This window comes from Rhamphochromis sp. 'chilingali', assembly GCF_963969265.1.
Source record: "Rhamphochromis sp. 'chilingali' genome assembly, chromosome: 11".
In the NCBI taxonomy this organism is placed as follows: Eukaryota; Metazoa; Chordata; class Actinopteri; order Cichliformes; family Cichlidae; genus Rhamphochromis; species Rhamphochromis sp. 'chilingali'.
In genome coordinates this window covers 19,428,591-19,454,321 of record NC_137938.1, presented here as the reverse complement: position 1 = coordinate 19,454,321, position 25,731 = coordinate 19,428,591, and the positions used below count along the sequence as shown (strand labels likewise).

At 42.3% G+C, this 25,731-nt stretch overlaps 1 protein-coding gene across 1 annotated transcript in view; it reads right to left on the bottom strand.

Moving 5' to 3' along the window:
* Positions 1 to 4,281: 4,281 nt before the first annotated feature.
* Positions 4,282 to 25,731, bottom strand: part of nphs1 (NPHS1 adhesion molecule, nephrin) — a 47,862-nt gene continuing 26,412 nt past the window's right edge. The window contains exons 8-30 of the mRNA XM_080897348.1: positions 24,383 to 24,504; positions 24,007 to 24,178; positions 22,564 to 22,721; positions 21,313 to 21,454; positions 16,427 to 16,551; positions 16,157 to 16,325; positions 15,846 to 15,975; positions 15,483 to 15,655; positions 14,634 to 14,774; positions 13,947 to 14,087; positions 12,179 to 12,300; positions 11,452 to 11,611; positions 11,186 to 11,342; positions 10,756 to 10,907; positions 7,996 to 8,107; positions 7,719 to 7,900; positions 7,561 to 7,611; positions 7,185 to 7,307; positions 6,615 to 6,666; positions 6,110 to 6,242; positions 5,221 to 5,299; positions 4,913 to 5,061; positions 4,282 to 4,789 (exon numbers count right to left, since the gene is read on the bottom strand). Of these exons, the coding sequence (XP_080753474.1) occupies positions 4,700 to 4,789; positions 4,913 to 5,061; positions 5,221 to 5,299; positions 6,110 to 6,242; positions 6,615 to 6,666; positions 7,185 to 7,307; positions 7,561 to 7,611; positions 7,719 to 7,900; positions 7,996 to 8,107; positions 10,756 to 10,907; positions 11,186 to 11,342; positions 11,452 to 11,611; positions 12,179 to 12,300; positions 13,947 to 14,087; positions 14,634 to 14,774; positions 15,483 to 15,655; positions 15,846 to 15,975; positions 16,157 to 16,325; positions 16,427 to 16,551; positions 21,313 to 21,454; positions 22,564 to 22,721; positions 24,007 to 24,178; positions 24,383 to 24,504 (3,035 nt within the window). The 3' untranslated portion in view covers positions 4,282 to 4,699. The remainder of the gene's footprint in view (positions 4,790 to 4,912; positions 5,062 to 5,220; positions 5,300 to 6,109; positions 6,243 to 6,614; positions 6,667 to 7,184; positions 7,308 to 7,560; positions 7,612 to 7,718; positions 7,901 to 7,995; positions 8,108 to 10,755; positions 10,908 to 11,185; positions 11,343 to 11,451; positions 11,612 to 12,178; positions 12,301 to 13,946; positions 14,088 to 14,633; positions 14,775 to 15,482; positions 15,656 to 15,845; positions 15,976 to 16,156; positions 16,326 to 16,426; positions 16,552 to 21,312; positions 21,455 to 22,563; positions 22,722 to 24,006; positions 24,179 to 24,382; positions 24,505 to 25,731) is intronic.

The window sequence follows — 25,731 nt, the reverse complement described above, 5'->3', positions numbered from 1 at the left end:
GAACACAGACAGCTCTCGTGACAATGTCAAGTTCCCCCTTGAACTCTGTCACCACTGTCCCAGAAAAAATTACACACAGGCATGTAAGGGAGATACAGCTTCTCTATTTTGTAATTCCCTAAAAGCACCAATTTCATTTTATTTGATTTGACCCACACTGGTGTATCTGAAACCCTCAAATTTGACTCTGTGCAGCCTCAGACTTTAATAGCACCCAAAGAAAATGTTTTAAATATTTTCATCTTTGTGTGTTTGTGTGTCAAATTTCATGATAAAAGAATGACATTTAGGACATTTTTGTTGCTGTCAAATGTCAAAACTGTTCAAATTTGACCAGAAGAGTGTTGAAGGGTTAACTTGGGAATAAATGGAAGCCGAGTACATGATGAGAATTCACTGGTCATTTAAACCTTCTGTCTACTACTAAGAAGCCATCATAGAGGCACAGACTCAAAATAAATACATAAATAAATAAATAAAAAATCCAGGAAGCATGTCACGTGGTATCAGCCACTGAGAAAGCAACAAATTCTGTTTAATGCATTGGACTTGATTTTCCCACAGGTAATCCACCTGTATCTGATCTAAAGAGCAAATAAACACCTTGAAGTGCCTGTCAGGCATTCAGGGACAGTTTGTAAAACTGGCAAGCCCTGTTATTCTGCTGAAAGAGTGTGATGGACCGAGTTGAAAAACAGGAGGAGCCCAGGAATTATTAGAAAAATATAGTTTCCATTTATTTAACCCCCAAAAATTATATTTACAAGACTAATAAATGTTGAGCTCATAAAAGAGGTCAAAGAAACAAAACTGAACTCAGGCAAAGACTGCAAACTTAACAAACCAAATGACTGCCCAAATATACACAATTGACCTAAAACATGAAATGACATACAAGGGTATATATATAATGGCTGATCAGACCATTGTGACACATGAGGGGGTAACAAACAAAACACAATCATAAATCACAAACGATGCAGTACAATCTAGTTTGTTAATAAACTAAACACTAAAGAAGAAAATCAAAAAACCCCATTAAACCCTAAACTCAAATATTTAATTAAATACAAATACTTTGTTTTTAAAGTTAAAAACACACACATTCCCCCTTCAGCAGGAAGTGGTGGTGTGGTCCAATTATCTTCCTTTGTATTTAATGGTTTCAAACCCTGGCTACCATCTTTTGTCCAGCAACTCCCAGGGATGATGGCAGGTAAGAAATAAAAAGACAAAAGTTAGTCAGAAAGCAAAGAAATTAAGTAGTATGAATACATAAGTAAACTAAATGTGCGCGCTTACAAATAGAACAAATGTATCCAAACCAATCAATAAAGTTATTGGCAACTAAAATGTATTACTATGTTCAAATGAAGAATGAAAATACAAAAGTTACCGACTTTAGAGTGTGGCCACAGGTTTGGCCATCACAAAGAGGCTACTGGGGAAGTAGCCTTGAAGAGGTTTACTGTATTCATTTGCTAAAGTCTACAATGTTTTGTTTAAACATGACAACATAGCAGGCTCTGGCAAATGGATACTGTATTCTGGGATTTCAGGATGTGAAAATGTAAAATAGTATAAAGTTCCTAAAACCTTTCATATCAGACTCTGACACTGAAATAATAATAATGCTTATCATTGTCTTTATTTATCCCAGAAGACTGCCACACAAAAAAGATTGAATAATAAAAACACCCAACTGAACTAGTTCTACCGTACTGTATATACATTACAGGTAGCAGGCTTTTGGTTCCCACCTTGTCAACATTAACAATTCATTGTCTTTCTACCTGCTAATATTATTCCATTATCTAATATTCTGTTTAGTTAGTTGTAGTCTATCATTCACATGTTGGGGCAAATTACATCCTTCTTCCCAACAACAGGAGAGCAGGGCCACAAAGCGAGTCATGATAGCTGCCAGTGAAATCATGTTCTAATTTGTTAAACCTGTGGTTGCTTTGATTTGATTTCTTGATTTGATTTCTGAATAATGAGAGCATTGACAGAGTTTGCAGAAATTACAGTTAAATTTTTGAGTTTGCTCCCAGCTGGCAGCACAACTAGGTAAAGCAATAAAGAGGATTTATTAAATCTTACCTTTTCCCCCTCCCCAAACACTTACCTGAGAGTGGTAAGGAAGATGTTAAACCAAACCAATGAGGTAATTAGTCGCTTAATTCCGCCCCTTCTTTTGACTTAATTGTGCTCTCATACAGCCTGCCTTTTCGAGCTCTCTTGAGAATCCTCTGAAAACAACACATCACAAATGTTCACGAGGCCAATGAGGGAAAAATAGAAGCTGACATACAATATTGAGCCGTCAAGCCTTCATTTTAGCAGATTACTGTTCCTGCCTGAGCTAAAACGATACATTATGAACAGGCTTTGGCACAAAACTGCAGTCAGACAGGAAGTGAACAACTGTTCAGTAATGAGACAAACAGTTCATGATGGAGAATAGCATGCGTGACTAAGGAATCATAGTAAAACATTTAGTTTTATCTCCTGGCACACACGTCCCGCTGAGGAGACAGAAATATGTGGGTTTGACAAAATTTTGGATTGTACCAGCCTCATATAAGTCAATATTTCTGCTGAAATAATTTGCACTTGGTAGTAAGAGCAGACCACATGATGTTAATAAAAAAAAAAGATAGCAAGTTACCATATTTACCATATTCTTTCTAACCATGATTTTTGGACTGTAGCAGAGAGTTATGTGACGCTGATGTGATGAAACGTACTTGGAGGGGAAAGAGGAAGCTGGAAGGGTGTGTGCATAACGGATTTGTATAGAGATGTGAGAAAACCCAGTCACTATTTGTGCATATTGGGTGGAATCTAAAAGATCTATTGAAACTTTGAAGAGCTTCTGTTCTCCTTACAGCTTACATGCACTACTATAAATAAAGAGTACCCTGTAACTGCACTGCAGGAAAAGCAACTCATGTAGCCAAGCTGTTGTCAGGCCAACATGCCAATATGAGTACATTAAGCTGATGAGTGATTAGTTCCGAAAGCACTTTCAGAAAGATAGACACACAAGTTATTAAACGTCTTCTTAAAATAGTGCTACTAGTATTACTCTTCATATAACTCTTTAATATAAAGCTATCTGTATGTTATTTCTTTGAGCCAGCAGCATGGCTCAGTTGATAATAATAGCACTTAATTGGCCAAGCACTGTGAATGGGTCAAAATGCATTACTCGGCTGTACTTTGTGTCAGGTGACAATTACCAAATATTAGCTTCCTTACAGGCTAAACTAAAACAGTGAAGTAAACACTGCATCTGCTGAATATTAGCATCTACACTGTCTCCACTCTGATAAAAGAAATAAAGAAAGCTGATGTAAGAATTTAGCTAAAAGCACTGCTATGCTTTACAATGGAAGGACAGTGTCACAGAGAGACTTGCATTTTTGCAGAGGTTTGTTTTTTTTTTCTTCTAAATTGCCTTTACAATCAGATCTCACACATTTGATCAGAATTCATTGTCAACATCATTGTTTTGTTTTGTTTTTTGTTTTGTTTTTAAATGTCTGGTGTAATGCCATTTGGGTTTTGAAAAATATCTACAAAGATTAAAACTATTGCATGGGCTGTGGAGTGAAAGCCTTTGGCGAACTGCTTTTCTCTGAACTAGAGAAGAATTTTGGAGCAGTGGCCACAGCAGCGGCTTAGCTTAACCCTGTCTTCTGCTCTCTCTATCGCTCCCTGACTGCCCACTCGCCGCGACTCTGCAAGACAAATTCCCTGCATGGTTTCTCCTTCTCTCGCTCTCTCTGATGCTGCGAGCCGAACTTCAATCCCAGAGAAAACAGGATTAGAGCCTGGCCCTAGATATGGCTTTACCTCCCGAAGACATAACTGTGCTAAATACCCCTCACTACAATCCCATTGTAGGGATTCCCACAGACTAACTGTGAGATCTGAAACTCTTTGTAGGAGACAAAGGAGGGATGGCACACTGTTCTCATCTGGATACATGTTGGAAAATGTCGATGTAGGATGGGTCAAAAGGATGATGTCTGCCAGGGTGGCACCGTCAGTCTGTACTGCTTCTGCCCCAGCGCACAGCCGTGTCAGTCCATTTTTATGTCTCACTGACTCATGTCTACCTGCAGGCCAAAGCGATGGATGGGGGGGAGGGGAGCGTGAGTAGTGACCAGCACTTGGCTCCAAGAAGCAGGGCAAAGGTGAAAGGGGCAAGAGTGGAAGAGGAGAATAGACTATGATTTCAGGGAAGGAAAAAAACAAGCTCAAAAAGGAGATGAAGAATTTTATTAATAGAAAAAGCTTGTACAATAGCATCGGTTTGACATCCTTGATTGCATGTGGGTCTTGAGGCTCTTGTACTTCCCCCCCCTCAACCTATTCATTCCCTTTCTTCCAGCTTCCTTTAAGCTTGTTCAGCTTTTTGTAACAGTCAGTACATTAGGTCAAACCAATCTTTTGAGGAAAATTTCAAATGATCAGAATATACAAAAAAAAAGTCAAAACACTTGAAAATTGAAATTTTGCATTATGTCACATCTCGGTTTTTGCCTTTTCATTCAAGGTGATTGGTGAGATACAATTCAAAGAGAATGATGATAACAGAAAAACACAGTGGTGAATATCTGTTTTACAATACTCTATTGAATGGATACGGTCGACTCACAAGCCGTACCGTATAGAATTTGTTCGACTACTAAACTAACTCTCCTCGTAGCTCAAAGGGAAGATCAGAATCTCTCTGCGGTTGGTGAACAGCCATGAACTGCCTCGTTCTCTCAGCACCCTGCAGAGACACGTTAGATGTATGTTAGGTGACACGTGTATTGTGTGTTTTACGGTTTTATCGCAAGTAAATAATGTTCAAATCAAAGATATTTTATAACAGGGTGTGTGTTTATTTACACACCCGAGGGCGGGTTGGCAATCTCCATTCGTTCCTTTGTTGACTCAGTTTGTGTTCAAACACAACTGAAGGGGGAGGACGAGAGGGAGCCGCTGTGTCCTGGTACATACCCACATCTTCATACAAATGGTCGACGGGGCGACGGATGACATCTTGTAGAGCACATAGAACGCATGGCGAAAACACAATCGGGAAATACTGTAAATGTGCTGCATTAGAACAAGGTCAGATATAGACTCTAAATGTAGCATGATATTTAGGCTGTGAGGTGTTTACTGGCCTGACTGCTCTGAGCCACGTTTGCGTCTTACCAAGTCCACGTGTTTCCTCAGGGGGGGGGCTGAGATGTGGCGTGTAGACACCGGTGGGATAATAATAATGGGAACATTCCTGCAGAATATGAGACAGAAGCGATAGCATCAGCTCATCAGCCATGACCTTCGATAACTTCCCTTTAATAGCAATTCCAGATGTTTCTCATCAATGGAGGGATGGAGGCTACCGTGAATTTTTTAAAGAAATGATTCAACCTATTTCTGTCGCCACTTTTGTCTAGAAATAACCTCGCAACACATTTTGAAGATTCCCATCATGGATTCCTGCCTGTTTAGGAAAACATGGGAAGTGAAGACAAAGGGTATGTAATCCCTGTTATCAAATGGAGAAGTCATTGGCATCCACACACTAACAGAAACAGTTTTTTATCTTAAAAATGTTGCAAACAGGCTGAAAATCTGGCCCAATCACACCAAACCTTCTATTCAAAACTAGTTATCATTATATGTTAAATATGTTTATAGGCAAATCAGTGTAAGGTGTTTGCAGATCCATCCTGTTCTGACAGCAGTGTTATGTTTTCTTTTTACTACACTAAACTGTTTTCTCCAAGGTTCAAATCCCCGTTGGCTTCTTTAAAGTACAAAATGATAATTTCTCCAAGATCGATATGTATTTTGAATGCTAATTGTGATGTATCGATCTCTGTTCCATCTCTCTGCACTGCTAAAGGTTTCATTAGCTTATCTATCAATTTCCCATGTTATGGCTGAATTCTCCGCTTCCTCTCCTGTCAGTATTCCTCACCCTGTGCATAACCTCTTTCCTTCCTTCATCTGTTTACGCAACCTTTTTTGTGTCTTCGCATATTTTTCAATTGCCCTTTTCACTTTCTGCTCTTTGCCTCCTCTCTCGGGTTCCCACCTCCGCATAGCTCTCGTACACGTTGCTGTCCGCTTCTGATCCAGAGTCAACGAGCAGCGTGCGCTGGGCTGCCGCGTTGATCATCTCTCTGCTCTCGTACTTGTTGGAGTTTCCCGCAGTTGATTGACTTGACCTGCACGGTGGAATCACACTTTGTCATCTGCCAGCCCACGATTTATTTCCCCGCAACTTGTAGTAATTAGTCCCCAGTGTGAATTCAGAGTTACAAAGCATTCACCACGCACAGCAGCTTGTTTCCTGCATACATTAACTTCTTAATAACAATACATTATGTGGCATGTGTATCCATTTGTTGCAGGGTTGCGGTGCGGGTTTATTGACACTAATATAAACGGGATATTGAGAGACTTGTTGTTTTTGCCTGCCTGGCTGTTTTCTGGGGAGTTTTTTTGTCCACGGATGAGCGGGTGGATGAGGGCTCAGACTTACTTGAGTGGATTTGGTTGGTATTTTTATTACTTCTTATGACAGGGCCTGAACCTACCCCTCATCTTCTTTCTTCTTTCCATCCAACACACTGTCCCTGCTGCCCGCTGCTGGGGATACAAAAGAGAAGCCAAGATAATCAGAGAAATGTAAAAGACGAGAGTGAGAGTGAATGAATGACGAGTAGGCTGTAAAGAAAAAAGAAAAAGAAAAAAAATCTATGTGAAAACCAAAAGGCAGGTGAGAAAAAAAAATCTTGAAGGAGAGACCTTGACAGTTAGAGTGAAGAAGAAATGGGAAGAGACAATAAAAGCGATAGAGGACGGACATAATGATAGCAAATGAAATAACAGATATATATGAAACACAGGGGTGACAGCTTTGAAGGATTAATGTGGCGGGGAGGGTGGAGGCCTATGTAGTGAGGAAGAGGAGAAGAGACAGGGTTGACAAATAGAAAAAAAAGGCACATAAAGAGATGAGGCGAGAGCGAGAGGCTAAGCTGACAGTTGTATCGTGGCTCAGTGATATTGCTGTGGAGGTATGTGAGGAATCAGAACAACGCGATGACAGAGCGCCGTGGAAGAAACATTTTAACATCCACTGATGGGAATATAATTATGTTTACCTGTCTGACCTTGCCTCTTTTTCCACCTTAGTCCAAAGAAGCAACCAATCAAATTAAACACCAGCAGGCCTCCTAATACTGCTGTCAACACCACAGTCAAATAGACTGGCAGTCCACTTCCACCTAGTTTGCAAAACATTAGAAATATTATCTCTGTGCAGAGGAAGTAATATGGAAATTTGCAAAGATAAAAACTGACTGAGACAGGCCCGACCACTCACTCAATTGTCTTTATTGATTAAAAACTAGCAGAGGGGAAAAAGTATGGGTGGGTGCCATGACAACCACACTTTTACAGCAAACATTAAAAGCATTGGAGGTGCATATATTAACATGATTTAGCCAAATGAAGGTAGCTGCTGTGTAAAAGACTTACCCTGTGAGGCTGGGTCTATATCTGATGGGTCCTCATCTGAATCTGGCCTCTCTACAGACAAAATAAAATAGGACCGCAAATGCACATTTGTTAATTAGATCTCAGACTATCAGGTGCTTGTGCTGTTCAACCCTAAAGTGGGGTTACTCCAAACTGACCCTTAGTGGTGATGGTCAGTACTGCATTGTTGTCAGCATATTCGCTCTCTCCTATTGCATTAAGGGCATTGACAGAGAGGTTGTAAGTGGTGACAGGCTGCAGACCAGTAACAGTAAAGGTTGTCTCACTGGGAGGGAAGACATCCACATACAGGAAACTGACAGACTGATCCCAACAGTACCTGTCAACCAAAACAGTTAGTCAAGTACAATTCTTTGAGACTCCGAAAAAAAACCCCACCCTTGTTCATCTGACATCGTTTCTTGGCTCTTTCACCTGATGCGGAATCTCTGTTGCAAACCACCATTGAAGCCGGGTATCCATTCAAGAGTGACAGAGTCATGGCCAACACTGACTTGGCGAAACGATGAAGGGGGATCTGGGTGATCTGAGGGTAAAAGAAAAAGCAGAAAAATGAAAAAAGAAGAAAAACAAAGAAAGAAGGAAGAAGAAGCAAGCGTGCGCTCAATTTTTGTGAGAGAGCTGAACACCGTCACTCAACAGGGGGCTGTTTGAAAAGGCTTTAGGTGCTAAGAAACTGAGATGTGTGCCATTATATAGTCGAGTGATTCCATTCGCAGGCATGAAGAGCTACTGTGGATTAGACTGGTGCCGCCTTCTTTTTAATGGAGCTGTTAAAAACAGACAAAATGATAAACATGAGTTCAGAGCTGATGTTTTTTTTTTTTTAATTTTATTTCATTTCCATTATTTATTTATTTTTTGACAAAAGGAAAATAGAAAGAAAAATCACTTAGGGGTACTCTCACTTTCCCCATTTGTCATACAGCTGTGTTAGGAACAAAATCATTTTGTCTGATATACTGCACCCATACTGTGTATAACTGTTTACCTCAGAACAAAATGCTCGCTTTATTTTTTTGCAGTTTAATTTCATGCTGTGCCCTCATGACACATCACTCCAGGTATATTAGTCTGGAATGTTTAATCAAGAAAACTGGGAACAACCAATGACGGTAAACAGGCCAGAAGAGAGATGATCATTGTGGTTAAAATTTGTCGGAAAGCTTTAAAAGCTTGTTTATTTTTTCCAACAGTTTATTCTTTGTCAAAGTTTAGCGAAAAGGCTTAAAAAACCCTCATATTTCCCGACAGCAGCAGTTTTGCATCACTCCTCATTTGCTCTTGCTTGCCCTTTGTTGTATAAGCGATGAGTAAACATGGGATTTAGCTTTAGCTGGTCTTTCTCAGCATAAACTAGCTGATTTATCCATTTGATCCAAAAATGTTCTGCAGTGAAGGATGAAGCCTCTTGATTATTATCAGTATTGTGAACAAAGGTCAGTGTAAGCAATCCAGGTCTTCAGTCTGACACAGGGCATAACTTCAGTCAGGGTAGTAAAGCAAAAGTGGATTATTTGGCATTTGGAGCGTAGAAAAAAGAAAAAAAAAAGAAAAAAAAAGGAGGTTGGTTTTTTGGGGGGCAGAGGGAGAGATAGTGGAGGGGAAAAGGAGGAGAGATAGTAGCGTAGCAACATAAGAAGGATGCTCTGCTCGTCTATGGCTCCGGGCTTCAGCCCAGTTTGCAAAGTAAATAATTCCCGCTATCAGCTTTGCTCATAAGATTCCAGGGCAGAGAGGTCAGCCTTATTTGGATCTCGTCTCCTTCAAATCCAAAAAGCACCATGCTACAAGAGGAAAACAGCTCTCCTCCTCTCAGGCTCTACAATGATAAGGAAGCATATAAAATGTATTATCACTGCGTCAGATAAATTATGAATATTCACAGCTGTAAAAAAAAAAAAAAAAGGAAAAGAAAAGAAAAGAAAGTGACTGGGGAAAAAACAATATTGGATTGTATTTTATGGTTTTTATAGTAAACATTAAATGTGTCCAACTGTGGCTGTGGGCTTTTGCTCAAAGCTGGACTGTGCTGATAATAGTGGTAGTGCACAGATACACTGGTAGCTTGAAGGTAGAAACCTCTAAGCATGCTGGCAGACTCAAGCATATCACTGCAGCATTATCTGAGGAAGAAGTAAAGTAGTGCTATGGGCTAAATGATAAGGTAGAGATAAAGCAATGGAATAAGTGCTGCTTCTCAGGAGCAACAACTCTCTTCACTTTACAGAAGTCTAGATGTCTAGTGCCTCCCCCAGACTATTGTAATTTTGCTGAAAACGGCTGATAGACTTTGGACAAGGCAGCACTCAGACTCAGTCATTGTGATACGCTGCCAAATTAGAAATAAAGGAAAAAAAATAGCCCTCCACTACCAAGTATAATGAATAATCATGAATAATGATTATTCATGATAATAACAATAAACCATGAATAATCCCTACATGTTGAGCCATAACCACTGAGTTTGATCATTTACCATCAGCTACTCTAAGTCAGATCTGAAGGGACCACAATCACCAAGAACACCATTGGTAACACAGTTATTATGCTTATTACGACCCAGAGAACAGCATCCCTACAGTCAACCACAGAGGCTGAAACCTTTGCTTTAGTGCTGTTTTTCCCCTAAGGATCCAGGATGACTTCATCGCATTGAGGTTCCTGTGGAGTGAAGATGGAAAGAAAATCTGTGGAGGGAACTGAAACTTTGAGTTGCCAAGCAGCAGCCAAGAGACTTAAAGGACTAAGAGATTTTCTGTAAAGAAGACCGGCCCCAAATCCCTCCTGAGGTGTGTTCAAACCTGGTGATCATCTACAAGAAACATATCATTGCAGTGCTTGGCAGTAAGGGTTTCTCCACCAAGTACCTAGCCATGTTTTGCTCGGGGATCAAATACGTATCTCAGTGGCATACAAATCAATTTCTAACTTTTTATGTAATGTATGTTTTTTTCTGGATTTCTCTCCATTAAAATCAAACTACAATAAAAATTACATACTGTTAATTTCTTTGAAAGATTCAGTCCTATAACTCTCTACAGAGATAGGCTTACACACACACACACACACACACACACACACACACACACACACACACACACACACACACACACACACACACACACACACACACACACACACACACAGGAAACAAAAATAGCGATTCAGTACTTGTGCTGATGAGCTGGATGTCTAGCTTGTCTTCCCCAAGCGAGTTGCGTGCAGTGCAGCTAAAGACAGCGTAGTCCAAAACTGCGCTCACGTTTACCACTCGAACTGTGCTGGTGTGAAAGGAGCCTTCCCTCATTATCATCTCCTCATACCTGTAGCATGAACGTACGCACACAAACACAACCAGAGAAACACAATAGAGAAAGACAAATCCTTGGCATACAGACACACATTTTGCATTTTAATGTTACTCAGCTTGACACAAAAAAGTGTTGAACAGGTAAAAAATATCAAAAGCACTAAATCTGGATTTAGCAATGACATATTAAAAAATTGCAAAATAGTGTAGCATATAATATTTGACTTGAAGTTATTTTTATTATACAAATTTAGCACAAGCATAAACAATTAACATATTCAATTCTCCAACCTGGGATTTTCAAAATCCATGAGTACACCACTTTTTTCCCAAGAGAAGTCGACACGAGGAACGCCCTCTGCCTGGCACACAATTTCAGCTGTGCTAGTGCCATCCCCTCTGCTTGCTACCTTTCTCCATTGGGGACCTTTACGAAGCTCTGGTTTAACTATATATGACAAGATGGGCATAGAAGATTATTCTTGCAGATACCACACAGCGAGGAAATGGAAATGTTTTATCGCCTTCTCACAGTGAAAACCGAATACAAAACTCACATTGCACAACCAACCGTATATGTGCACTGGCAGGGGGTTCTATGCCATTATTGGCTAGGCACTCGTAACTACCAGCGTGAGCCCGAGTCACATTATAGATGGTCAGAAGGCCTGATTCGTCTTCCTGGGTTTCCTCGCCCATCTCCTCCACCTCCTCTCCCTGTCAAAGATAGAGTGAGGCAGGATAAGAAGACGACAGCCGCTATCCCTCAGCACACATCTGCCTCCCCTACCTGTCTAGATGGATGAGAGCTAGACAGGTAGATTGTGAGGAAGAGCTGAGCTGGAAACCATCAGGGCCTGGGGTCTGGATGGGAAGGGCACTCAATGGAACAAGCTCTGAGAACAGAGAAGAATAATGCCAAAGGCTAGAGAGCCACAGGAAAAGAGAGAAGGAGGGGCCATGCAGGTTGAAAGTGACACGCACACACGACTGCCAGGGGGTGGGTTAAGACTGGTCGGCATCGGTAGATACAGAGACCACGCCACATTGACGAATGTGCCCTTTAGTCACGCAGCAGTAATGAAAGCTATTTTTCTGGATTTGGGCTGAGCGTGGAGCAGGAAGAGGTGGGGTGGAAGGATAGTTAGAGCCAGTGAAATATGGTGCATCTGGGCATTTGCAAAGGCCAGTAAAAAAATGGCAAGAAAGGAAGCCAGATAAAAGGAAGGTCATTTAGGGGATGACTGCTTCTGTGTACGTTTTTTTTATATATGTGGCTCTCACCAGCCATTTCCAAGAGAACATGCCAGCTATAATCGGGTTCGCATCTGCCACACATATCAGATCTGCTGTTTCCCCCAGGTTCACGAACACCGGCTCTTTCTCTGCTTTGACACTTGGAGCATCTGAGGGTAAGAAAAAAGGAATAAGGTTACGGCAGGAGCAATGTCAACCAGGGACAAATCATTTGGCAAACCATTAAACAGGCTTGCTGCATTGCTGTAATTACTCTTACACCAGTTTGCCTTTGCAAATATTCATAAACCCATTATAATTGGCCACTGTGCTTTGGATACAATGTCATTAACTTCTTTAGGTGATAACCAAGACCAAGAATTGAAAACACAGGGGTCGCAGAGGAGACCAAGCAAAGTCTCAACTCCACTACTTAACTATCAGGCTTGAGTTCATTCTCTGTATGGTCATTAGTCAAAAAAATAAAACAAGAGAAAAGCATCAGAAAGGAAAAAAAAAATCCAAAAATACTAATGAAGCGCACTTACTTAAAACAAGCTCTGTCAACAAGGCAGAAACAGGTAAAGGTCATACACACAAAACAACAATAAAAACTCATTGGAAAGCTGACAGTGAGACAATAAAGAGCATAAAGGCAGTCTGGCTAACATATAAATAGGGAAGTGATTAGCTAAAGGGAAAAGGGGACACAACAAAAATAAAAATAAATCAAATATGGACATGAGTTAAGCAAATGGAATAACTAAATAAGCAAAACAAGAAAGAGAAAGGAAGAAACACAGTAAGAGCATCTGTTCTTCTTATAGATGTGTCTGTAACAGACATCTGGTCATGTGACCTATGAAGGTGTGATAGTGATGAAACAAACAAGAGGAGTAGGGTAACCTGGTGACCCTCCAGTTTGCCATTTTTATACATATACAATCATTCTACATATACGCTATATCTTCTTCCTCACTGCATGACTACACCTCTTTTCTTTGTTCGCCTCTGCCTCACAAGCTTTTCATACATCCCATGGGTGCCGTGTACTTGCAACAATAAAGCCATTAGTGCCTACTTGTCTAAACCTATGTTCACTCTCGAGGAACAGTGATGGGAAACGCTAGCAAGACACAGACCTCTGGGTTTGTGGAATCCACCCATGTTGGTCTCCTAACCAAGAACGACACCAATAAGTGGCTTACACCGCCACACATAAAAGCTACCACAATTCTCCATACATAATGAATATCTACAACTGTCAAGCCCAGTCAGATCAAGATGGCAGAATCCATTAGGCATGTACCATGGGCTTTAGTGAATCAGGCAGACCTACATTTTCCACATTCCTATTATTAAATCATCAGTATCAGGGCAGAGGGCCTAGAGCTTGAGGCTGGGCCTGGGGCAGCAGTGGTGGTGGATGGCCTTGCATGGAGGTCTAATGAATGAGGTACGTTTGGCGGGGAGGAACTAGAAGTCAGAGTTGTTGTCAGCATGTGTGGATGCACACTGTCAAGTTCAAAAGCAGTCATACTGTTCCGATTCAAATTCAATTTACAAAACAGGCAAGAGAAATTCTGCTCGTTCTCTATTTAAAGAAGGAAACCTATTCAATAAAGAGTTACCATCTCAATCATTGTTTAAAAATCTCCTTTGCCATTGTAGTTGGCTTCTTGGGGCACTTTCATTAACTTCTATAAAATGTTTGCTCCCTTTCAAAAGGTATAGGAGCAACAGAACAACATCAGAAAGTGTGTGCAAATCTAAAGATTCACACGAGCTCGTCCATTTCCTGTGTGCAGGGTCTTACACTGAACGTCCAGCGTGATGGAGATTTCGTTTGCGCCTTCATCGTTTTCACACTTGACGGCGTAAACTCCGGCATCGTTCCTTGACACATTCCTGATCTCCAGTGAGTGGTCATCTAACCAGTGATAGCGGTAATCTTCCTCTACCAAAACACACACAGACACACGCACACACAGACGTAAAAAGCAATGGTAAATTAAGTATTCATTACATGCTCATCAACTGAATGTCCTCTGGCCACTGGTCTCTAAGTGACGTCTAATTCTGCATTATTGATTGGTCTGGCCGGATTCTCACATCAAGCCAACAATAGACTGTGTGAGGGAGACACCTTCTTTTCCACAGCGCTTAAAATGTAATAGGTGGATTTCTGCATTTAAAATAGTCATTTTATAGTGCTGTTGTATAATGGAGCTAACAGAAAAAGAGAGTGGGTGCAGCAGGGCCCTGGTGACACTGGCCAGGAGGAGAAGCCAGGTTTAGAACTGTTGTGTTGTATTCAGGGAGACAGCAATCCTCATTTAGACTGCATACATTAGAGCAGTAATGAGAATCACATTTGGCAGGGTCCCATGCTGGCTAACCTGCCATGTTTTATTCAGACCCTGAATGGCAGAGCTGAGTGCTTACTTGCTGGCTCAGCTCAACTCGACCTGGTTTATAGAGCCATCACACAACCCTAGATCACCTTTGACCAGCTTCTCCCTGCGGTGCAGCCAAATGCAGGAGACCTCCTCTGGGTTAGCTGAGACCAGCAGTGGGATGACTGCCATGTCATCCTCAAGCACCTGCACCTCTGTTGGTTGGTCTGGGCTGAATTCTGGTGGGTCTGACAGACAAGCAGCACAAAAACATAAAATAAAATAAAATACAGCTACAGTGAATTGGATTCATACTAAGCAAATAGATCAGTGGCAAGGATATAAAGTCAGTGCCACAGAACCACCAAGAGTGAGCACAAAGACACACAAAACATGTTGGACGTGAAAGCACGAAGAGACACTAATGAGAGTCAAACAAGTAGAAAGTCGACATCCCACCAATAATTCCAGATCTTACTAACTTCACACACTTAGAGGACGGGGGAGTAAGGCAGCACAGGAGGAAGAGGGACAGGCATTAAAACAACGAGTGACAGTACTGTTGTCCAACGGCAGCTCTGCACAAACACACAGTGACATTCCTTCATGCTCATACACAGCACCAAGCTTTGAAACAGTGGCTGGCTGCTGCCTGTGAAATGGCATCAAAGACAAACATGGCCATGCAGCAAAGCAAATGCACAATTAGGACACATTGCCACAGAGCTCAACAGACCCACAACTCACAACAAAGGTTTCCGGTAAACAAAAAAAATTATATTGAACACACATTCTGCAAAGTCACATCAGCAAACTACTTTTTGATCCACGTCATTAATGATCATCATTGTGCATCATTTAAGAATGATGCAACCCAAATCTCTCAGTCAATGACAGGAAAGAATGAGAAAAAAAAAGAGAGAGAGACGTGAGCAAACAATTCACCTTCTACTTACAAAGCACATTGAGCTTATAGTACATGTTGGTCCCCTCTGCCAAAACATGGCTGTAGGCCTGGCAGATGACCTTCTGGTTGTGATGCTGTGAAGTCAGATTCAGAGACAGAGAACTGTGCACTGAAATGCCACCAAACTCAGCATCCCTGGGTTCCTCCTCGACTCCCTGCAACCTACGACACAATTGCCAACCAGTAAATCCAATTAATAAAGGACTTCAAGTGCACCAAACAGTTATCATTTCTCCTCATTTAATAGGATAAACATCAATCATTCAGACTCATTCTGATAGTGAATTGGGGATCTGATTTTACATAAGAGCTTTTTCTGTTATGTCCCCTTTAGCCTACTGACTAGGCAAACCTTAATGGGCCCAAGATCCAGGAGATGTTTGCCATCGGACTGCTGCTTCCAGCCTGGCACTCCAGGATTAGCGCCTCACCCTGACGAAGTACCTCTTGTTGGGCTGTGATCTTCATACTTACTGGTGTAACTGGAGAACCACAGAGTAAACAAGAAAATTCAATTTTGACTCATTTATTATTTCAAGATGAAGGATATAAAATGCAGCAAATCAAATCTGCTGTGAAATTCATTTATCTAATATAATGCTTTTCTCTCAGCTAAGTTAGACTGGGAGAAAGTTCAAGTCTTAAAGCTCCAGTCTTACTCACAGTGAACCCTGAGCTTGGTGTATGCAGAGATGGTTTTCTTTGCTTTATTCGTGGCGTCACAGCGGTAGCTGGCCATGTTGTCACTTGCTGTCAGGACCACGACCAGTTCTCGAGCTACACCCATATCAAACGAGGTCTGCTGCAGTGCACCAGTCACTGCCGTTCCATCCTAAATCACAAAGAAAGATTGTAGATCTCTGTGTTTAGGCTCGACAAACACCACGACACAAATATACAGTCAGGCATGCTCTTACGGCAGTGCATTCTCACCTTGAACCAAGCCAAAGTTGCTTTCGGATTTCCCCCAGTGGCGAAACAGACCATATGGACCGTGCTTCCAGAACGTAAGGGGACATCTTCAGGTGGAGCATTGATCCAGACTTTTTGAGGGGGGTCTGTTGATTGTAATTTTTTATGATCAGTTCCTTTGGGGTTTTTTTTTTTAAATATGTTAAGTAGACCTGTTTTCCATCTTGTATTAAGGGACTGGTCTCTTTAAAAGAGCTGAAGTTGATATCAATTATACAAATATCAGTTCAAAAATTTCTGCAAAAGACTTTTCCTGGAACTGTGGGGGGGACAGGGTGGCAGTAAACCTCCTGAAATATCATCGGTCCCCACTGGTGCTTTTCTCCAAACTCTGTTATCTAATCAATTGGCAGAAATTGGCTGTTTGTTTTCCCCCTCCTGGGAAAAACAAACAGTTGTCCTCAAATCATTGCAAACACAATAATATAACATTAAATTATACAAGAAAATGCAATGAAAAGACTTTTGCTAATTATAGACACTCAAAAGATTGTGTCCCTCCTTCATTTCCCTCATTGTGGATTGGTCCACTGCCCATCCCTGAAAACCCCAGACACATTAGGCTTCCATATTAGGCTTCCATATTAGTGTCTGCAGAGCAATCTCTTTAAGTGTGTCAGTGGTGGCTGGCCTCCAGTAAGTAGGTACTTTGCAATGGTTAATTTAATACCAAGGATGTGTTGGCTGTTTTTTCAACTGAAAATAAAAAAAAAGACACATTTAATGTATAACTGTAACTACTCTACTTTTTCTTGGGTTTATTACCTTGTGCAGACTGTATATAAAAGGTCCATGCTGTCACCCATTGTTCATGGAAGTCCTGTTTTAAAACCTTAGTTTGAGAATTTTGTCTCAAACTAGACATCACAAAGGAGAAACTGGGGACACGGCATGGTTGCAGCGTGTCAATCACAATGTAGCCCCACTCAAAAGCATACTGTATACCACCTTATCCTATATTTTACTTATCTTATAAACATAATGTCAATAAGACTTGGAATGAGAAATTGAGACCATAAATTTATTATAATAATGTTTTTACTGATATAATAGGTGAGCATCAGGATGTTCCATATAAGTTTATTTAACATCTGACTTCTTTTTGCAATTAAACCTGTAAACGATGTCAGTTTTTTCTATCTATAGGATCCATTGGCATATTGTTACCAATAATATACCAATAAGGTATGGCTTTGGAAGCTTACTTGCAATTTAAATATCTCTTTAAATATTTTGCTGTTTAATTTGTTACATATGCTTGATGAGTATTTATGAAACTTCATTAAGTCAAGATGTGGATTTTCATATTAACCTCTAATATATCTTTATATGTTTATGATTAACTTACCCAGTGTAATTAGACCCTAATCACATTCGTGTTTTCTTGCTGCATGTAAAATGGGTGGCATGATTTATCTTATAATGAATTTTGTTGACTTGTATTATTTGGAAATGAAGGAATACTTAATTTATTTTTTTCAAAAATTAATTAACAACTACATATAAAATATTAAGAAGTAAGTATGTTTTTTTCAGGCTTGATAGCATTTTGGTCTTTGACACATCAACAGAAAAACATTAGGGATCCGCTTCTTTGAAAAAAAAAAAAAGACTCATCATATATTTGATTTTGGTTCTGTTAATGAGAGGTTCTTTCTCACATTTGTTAATAACCTGCATCTGTGTGTCCATTTGTATACTAACTAGGTCAGCTAAAGCAGCACAGACAAGAAAAAAACCCTTCTGATTATATTTTCAGTGCAACAAAACATCAAGTAAGCGGAGAGACACCACACCTAGTGCTCCGATTACCACGGGGACCACCGTCACCTTCACCCTCCACATCTTCTCGAGCTCTTCTTTGAGCCCTTGGTATTTCTCGATCTTCTCGTGTTCCTTCTTCCTGATGTTGCTGTCATTCAGAACCGCTACATCGATCACTACGGCCGTCTTCTGATGTTTGTCTACCACCACTATGTCCGGTTGGTTAGCCACCACCATTTTGTCCGTCTGTATCTGGAAGTCCCACAGGATCCTAGCTCGGTCATTCTCCAATACCCTTGGGGGCGTCTCCCATTTTGACCTCGGGACTTCCAGGTTATACTCGGCACAGATGTTCCTGTACACTATGCCGGCCACTTGGTTATGGCGTTCCATGTATGTCCTGCCTGCTAGCATCTTACACCCTGCTGTTATGTGCTGGATTGTCTCTGGAGCATCTTTACACAGCCTGCACCTGGGGTCCTGCCTGGTGTGATAGACCCCAGCCTCTATGGATCTTGTGCTTAGTGCTTGTTCCTGTGCTGCCATGATTAGTGCTTCCGTGCTGTCTTTCAGTCCAGCTTTGTCCAGCCACTGGTAGGATTTCTGGATATCAGCCACCTCCTCTATCTGCCGGTGGTACATACCGTGCAGGGGTCTGTCCTTCCATGATGGTTCCTCGCCTTCCTCTATTTTCTTGGGTTTCTGCTGCCTGAGGTATTCATTGAGCACGCTGTCAGTTGGGGCCATCTTTGTGATGTATTCGTGGATGTTCCTTGTCTCATCCTGGACTGTGGCCTCACAGCCTCACCCCTGGACTTGGGGTGAAACCCTCCATGCATGGTAAGGAGCTTTCTTGTCTTGATGTCAGTGGCTTCCATCTCCTCCTTTGGCCAGCCTATTACCCCAGCCGGGTACCTGATCACGGGCAGGGCGTAGGTGTTGATAGCCCGGATCTTGTTCTTACCGTTCAGCTAACTCCTCAGGACTTGCCTGACCTTCTGCAGGTACTTGGTGGTTGCAGCTTTCCTAGCGGCCTCTTCATGGTTCCCATTCGCCTGCGGGATCCCCAGGTACTTGTAACTGTCCTCTATGTCTGCAATGTTGCCTTCTGGTAGTTTGATCCCCTCCGTTCTGACTACCTTCCCTCTCTTTGTTACCATCCAACTACACTTCTCCAGCCCGAACGACATTCCGATGTCATTGCTGTATATCCTGGTGGTGTGGATCAGTGAATCAATGTCTCGTTCACTCTTGGCATACAGCTTGATGTCATCCATGTACAGGAGGTGGCTGACAACTGCTCCATTCCGTAGTCGGTATCCTTAGCCAGTCTTGTCAATTATCTCACTGAGGGGGTTAAGGCCTATGCAGAACAGCAGTGGGGACAGAGCATCTCCTTGGTAGATCCCGCACTTGATGGTGACTTGCGCTATGGGCTTGGAGTTGGCCTCTAGTGTTGTCCGCCACATCCCCATTGAGTTCCTGATGAAGGTTCTCAGGGTCCCATTGATCTCGTACAATTCTAGGCATTCCAGGATCCAGCTGTGGGGCATTGAGTCATAGGCCTTCTTGTAATCAATCCAGGCAGTGCACAGGTTGGTCAGTCTGGTCCTGCAGTCTCGGCTGACTGCTTGGTCTGCCAGTAGCAAGTGTTTTGCGCCTCTGGTATTCTTGCCCATCCCTTTCTGTGCCCCGCTTATGTATTGACCCATGTGCCTGTTCATCTTAGCCGCTATGATGCCTGACAGGTGCTTCCATGTGGTGCTGAGGCAAGTTATTGGTCGGTAGTTGGAGGGGACCGGTCTCTTCTGGGGGTCCTTGAGGATCAGGACTGTCCGGCCTTCGGTTAGCCATTCTGGGTGTCTCTCGTTAACTAGCAGCTGGTTCATTTGTGCTGCCAGGCGCTCGTGGAGTGCAGTCAGCTTCTTCAGCCAGTAGGCGTGAACCATGTCAGGACCTGGTGCTGTCCAACTCTTCATACTGGAGACCCTTTCTTGGATATCTGCCACTGTGATGGTTACTGGAGGTCGCTGTGGTCTGCCCTCAGATCCACTAGCCACTGAGTATTGCCGCTATGGGTTGCCGTTATGGGTTGCGTCCTTCTCCCGTATGCTCTTCCAGTATTGTTCTGCCTCCAGCCTTGGTGGTGCTGTTCTCATATTGTTCCCCTGCCACTGAAAAGTACACCTTGGCTGGTTCTGTGGAGAACAGCTGGTTTATTCTCTTGCCTTCTATCTCTCTGGTGTACCTCCTCAAGCGGCTGGCCAAGGCTGTGAGTCATTGCTTGGCAGTTTCCAAGGCCTCAGGTATGGACAGCTTCCTGTACTTCTTAGGCACCTTCCTCATCGCGCCTTTCTGCAACTCCGATAGTTGGCTAACCTCCCTCTGTGCTACCTTGATCTTAGCCTCTAGCCTCCTTCTCCATGGAGGGTACTGCCCCTTGTGGCTGTTCAACTTGTAGCCAAGCATCTCACTGATCACTGCTGCCGTATTGTAGATCAACTTGTTAGTCGGTAATCGTGGCTGTAGGTATCGTCCGTAGTGCTGCATTAACATCATCTAGCAGACCTTCTGAGGTCTTGGCCTGTCTTGGCCTTCTTGGCCTGTCGATACCTGTCAGCTGTCAGCCAGTCCCACAGGCTAACCAAGCCCGATAGGACTCCTTCTTCAGCCTGGTGGCTCCCTTCACCTCTGGTGTCCACCATTTGGTTCGGGGATTACCACCACTGCAGGCACCAACCACCTTGCGGCTGCAATGGAGATGCTGAACATGGTCCATTCGGACTCAATGTCCCCAGTCTCCCTCGGAATGCTGTTGAAGCTCTGCCGGAGGTGTGCGTTGAAGATTTCGCAGACTGGGGCCTCTGCTAGCTGTTCCCAGCACACCCTCACTACACGTTTAGGTGCACAATGCTATTGTGAAAATTGTTTTGTTTACTGGACTGTACAGTTTCATTAACCCTTCAGAACAATGCTGGAATCAAAGTTTTATTCTCCATGAAGTTTTCTTGTGGCAATTATGTACACTAATATCAAAGGAATTCAAGAAACCACGCTTACTTAGAAAACTTAAAGTCACTTACAGTAGACACTGAGTTCATCGCTCTGGGTTTTGGAGAAATGTGTTCCCTTGTTAAAAGCCTCACAGGTGAGCTTCATCCCGTGCTCCTCCCTGGAGACCCGGTGGGTCATGTTGGACATGATTGTCATCCCACCGTTGTCTCCCTGCAGACACAAAGAACATCTGACAGTTTTGGGGGACAGACAGTCTTGGTCTGGCATCCTTACTTAGTTGTGTGTGTGTGTGTGTGTGTGTGTGTGTGTGTGTGTGGGGGGGGGTGGGGGGGGGGGGGGGGGGTCTGTGAGAAAAACAACCCTCGCTGGTTTGTCTTGGCGAATACAGATGGCAAATTAGCCACTGTAATAACTGATGTTGTGCATGGTCTGTGATAAATAAGTATATTCATCTGACTCTCCGGCTTTGCACACTGTTATAAATTGAGGCAAGTGTCATTTTGCACCTGCCTGATAGTGGTCATGCCTTTGCAGCACATCTGGTTATTAAAGCTATTATTGTGGTAATTACTGTAAAAGCCACAGTCAGAAAGACTAACAAAGACACTGGACAGGAGCGTCAGTCTTCATTCGCCTCACACTGTGTCGCATGCATTAAAGCTTGCATACGGCACAGTGAGTGCCTTGTGTAAGATCAAATGAAAATGCTGCTACCAGATGAATAAAGAGCTTGTTTAATAATACTCATCTTCTGTGTCAGCTTTTATTCACTTTGATCTTATTAGCATACACAAAAGAGGAGAAGAGCAGCAGAATACTCTTTTTGGAATCGGATGATTCATTTGCAAAGCTGCAGCAGGCCTATCCAGAGACAGCTCATGGTCATACTGTTTTCTTTCATCTATAACGGTTCACATGAGGTCACAATGCATTATTGAGGATTCTTTTAATGCAATAGGAGGCATTTTTATAGTTTTTTGTTGATACCCTGAAGGCAAGCTTGACTGAAAGGAAATGTTTTTGTACATTAGCTTCCATGCCTTTTGCCTATCTATTCATAAAAATAAATAAATAAATAAATAAATAAATAAATATATATATATATATATATATATATATATATATATATATATATATATATATATATATATATATATATATATAAATATATATATATATATATATATATATATATATATATATATATATAAACACAACCTTTTTCAGTATTCTGTGTAAATCGACCAGGATGTTAACTAGTCATAGGACTGCATGGATGAATTTCAGCGTTGTGCAAATTGCGTCCCATGTAGTCCCACCTCCTCCATAGCAACAGAAGTGTTGTTGAGCTCCTTGTAGCCCAGCCACCAGCGGATGTCGACGGGGGGATTGCTGGAGGTGGTGTAGCAGCTGAGATTCAACTCTTGCCCCTCAATTGCTGTTAACGAACCCGACAGCGTCAGCTCAGCAGGCTCAACTGATGTACACGCACACATGCATGGGAAAACATACAAAGACAAGTCAGTGAAAATATCATCCCGTGAATAGTACATTCAACAGCTACATATTCTGATCACAGAGCCAGCGCAACTATTTTTGGATGTGAAACACAGAGCTGTATCAAGGGTGAGAGGGAAAAAAATCACTTTGAGTGGCAACTTGTTTTCTCTGGGGGTTTTCATTGTGGTTTCTAAAGTCTGCTTCGTTTTAACCAGAGGGGTAGACAGGGTACAATAGCTGCAGGCAAAGTGATGCAGTCGTATAAAGCCTTCCGGGGAATACAAAGCCTTGGGACCAAGCTGGCAGGCTTCTAGTAGGAGGGGTCATGCATGTAAATCTTTTGTGTTTTTATGTCTGTTCCACATGTGACACTGTGTGGAATGCATCTGCCTAATACACACACACACACACACACACACACACACACACACACACACACACACACACACACACCGACTGCTGAAATTCTTGCAGGTGCTGTATGGTGAAGGAGGCATATTCATATTTCACCAGTGAGTCTTGCTCCGTGCCCTCCAGCTTCTGCCAGCGCCTAGAGCATTGTCAGGCAGTCAGCGGTTCATTTTCACCATCTCTGAATGGATGACTGGGAGGCATGGCACCACAGCCTGCTGGGGGTTTTGGTAAATGGAGGCGCGCTGGTGCAATTTAAACCACATTTACATAGCACGAGAAAGCGGAAGGGCCGCTCCTAATCATATTTACATAAAATTGGCGCATCAATCAGACAGCATTTAAAGCTCTCCACATTGTGTGGCTCTGTAGTGAAAATCAGGCTATTGTTAGACTCAATGCACCAAGGCTGATAAATATTAATTTCGTATTTGTTCTATTGTTGCTGAAACAAACATTTTATATTCAGAGAGAAAAGTATAATCTCTTAACTATGGGCGTTACTGTTTCAAAGTGTCGCCGTTAGTGCCTCAGGACTGCGCGTTGAAGCAATTCAGCTAAATTTATGTAACAGCTACGAAAGAGCATACAGTGGTACTAATCTGGAGGCAATTGGAATTATGGGCTGCAGCCATAGAAACCATTAGTTTCATTAATGATATTAACTTTACAATATTTACTGGGACAGCAAAAAGATTGGGCTTGGAGGAAAGATGTATTATACTCCTCTGCAATGCGTCCATATTATTAATAACCTGCAATCACTCAGTCCTGTCTGGGCTTTGTTTTTTACCAGAGTGTGCATGTGTGTTCCAGCACTGCGCAGTGTATTAAAAGTTATTTTCACTCACAGAGAACTGTTATTTTGCGGCTGACAGAAAGAGGAGATCGGGACACCAGATTGGAGCTTTCACAGCACAGCTCTGCCTGGTTGTCAGCGGGGGTGATCTTCAGTTTGAGTATGCTGCTGGACTTCTGAGCAACAACGTCCTCCTCCCAAGTCATAGACAGAACTTCTCCGTTCTGACAGACGGATGAACACATGAAACTCAAAAAGGCAACAGAATGTTTGAGTAGTTGCAAGCTCCCATATGGCGCAGGCAGCGAAGAACAGAAGCTACAAAGAATGGGATACTTATGCTGCGAGTTTTTTAACAGGAATGGCTCATTTTGCCAGCGTGACAGTGTGTTACAAAGCTTCCTTAACAGATGGCGCAGGAGATTTACCTTGGTCCAGTGGAGAGTGGCAAGGGGGTTTCCACCATATGACACACACTCCAACACAAGCGTTCTCTCTGCTTTGACTTCGTTCCTCTCCAGACCCAGAATAACTGGAGGCTGAGGTGCGACTGTCAAGAAAGGGGGATGGGGGTGGGGGGTGACAAGAAGAAATGGCACAGAGGATGAGCACGAGAAAAAGAGGAAGAGGTGAGAGAAGAAAAGAGGTGTAGTAACTCAGAGAAACAGAACCATGGTGTGGCCAATAGGACAGTATTAAAAAAAAAGAAAAAGAGAAGAAAAAAAAAAGAAACTGCAGTGCGATGAGGAGACTCTTGGCAATTGAACAGGAAGCATCCCTATTTGTTGAGACGGGGCCAATAAATTGGTCATTCAGCATGACTGTGGGATAAGAGGTCCGGATCTGATGAAAGCATTAAGTATTAAGGGAGCAGTGAGCTGGATCCAGTCCATAAAGCAAAATAACAGATGTTCAAACAGTAATAAGGCAACGTGAAATATGAATAAATTACAGCCTCCTCGAATAAAATATATGCAGTAAAATAAATTAGAAGAGGATGGGCCTTTGTTATTGCTGCAATCAGTTTCAGAGAGCAGACTGCAGACCCTGGGCCAGCATGACAAATTGCCACCTTGCTAACAATCTAGCTGGCTGAAAATGGCCACCGCGCTGGCTTTGATGGGCTAGCATACTGAGTAAGACTGCGGCGGTGGTCCCAAGTTCTGCAACACTAGCACTTTAGCAGAGAGCCCATACTGCTTAATGCAGAGAAGAGAGACAGGGAGGAAGGGAGGAGCACTCGCAGTTACTGGTGAATGATAAAACAGCAACTATTGTGTCTCGTGTGTTTCAGTTTTCAGTTTTATTTGTCATATGCAAGTTAGCACAGGGTCAACATCGCAATGAAATGTATTTGACGAGCAGAAGGAAAGCATAGGGACAGCATTAAGGTGTGTAGTCAGCCTGTGGATAATACCGCAGCTGAGCAGGAGGGAACACTCACTGCTGAAAGTATCAGCAGCCCTCCTCCACTTTAATCAACAGCATGGTTTAGTCCCGGGACAAGCAGGTGGGTACACTCTAAGGCCTCAACAATCCATTACTTCAGCTGATCAACAGGGTAGAAAACACCAAACCCACACTGTAGTAAACAACAGCGGCAGTAGAGCACTGGTTGTTTATTCAGCAACAACAGCTTTCATTGTTTCTTTGCCAAACGCAATGGCAAAGACATCCCACGTGTCAGCTAACCTTCATGTGCAGCAATGGATTTATTATATTATGTTGCGTGGTTTTTATAAAAACATGAAAGAAAAGGCAACAGAAACTGGCTTAG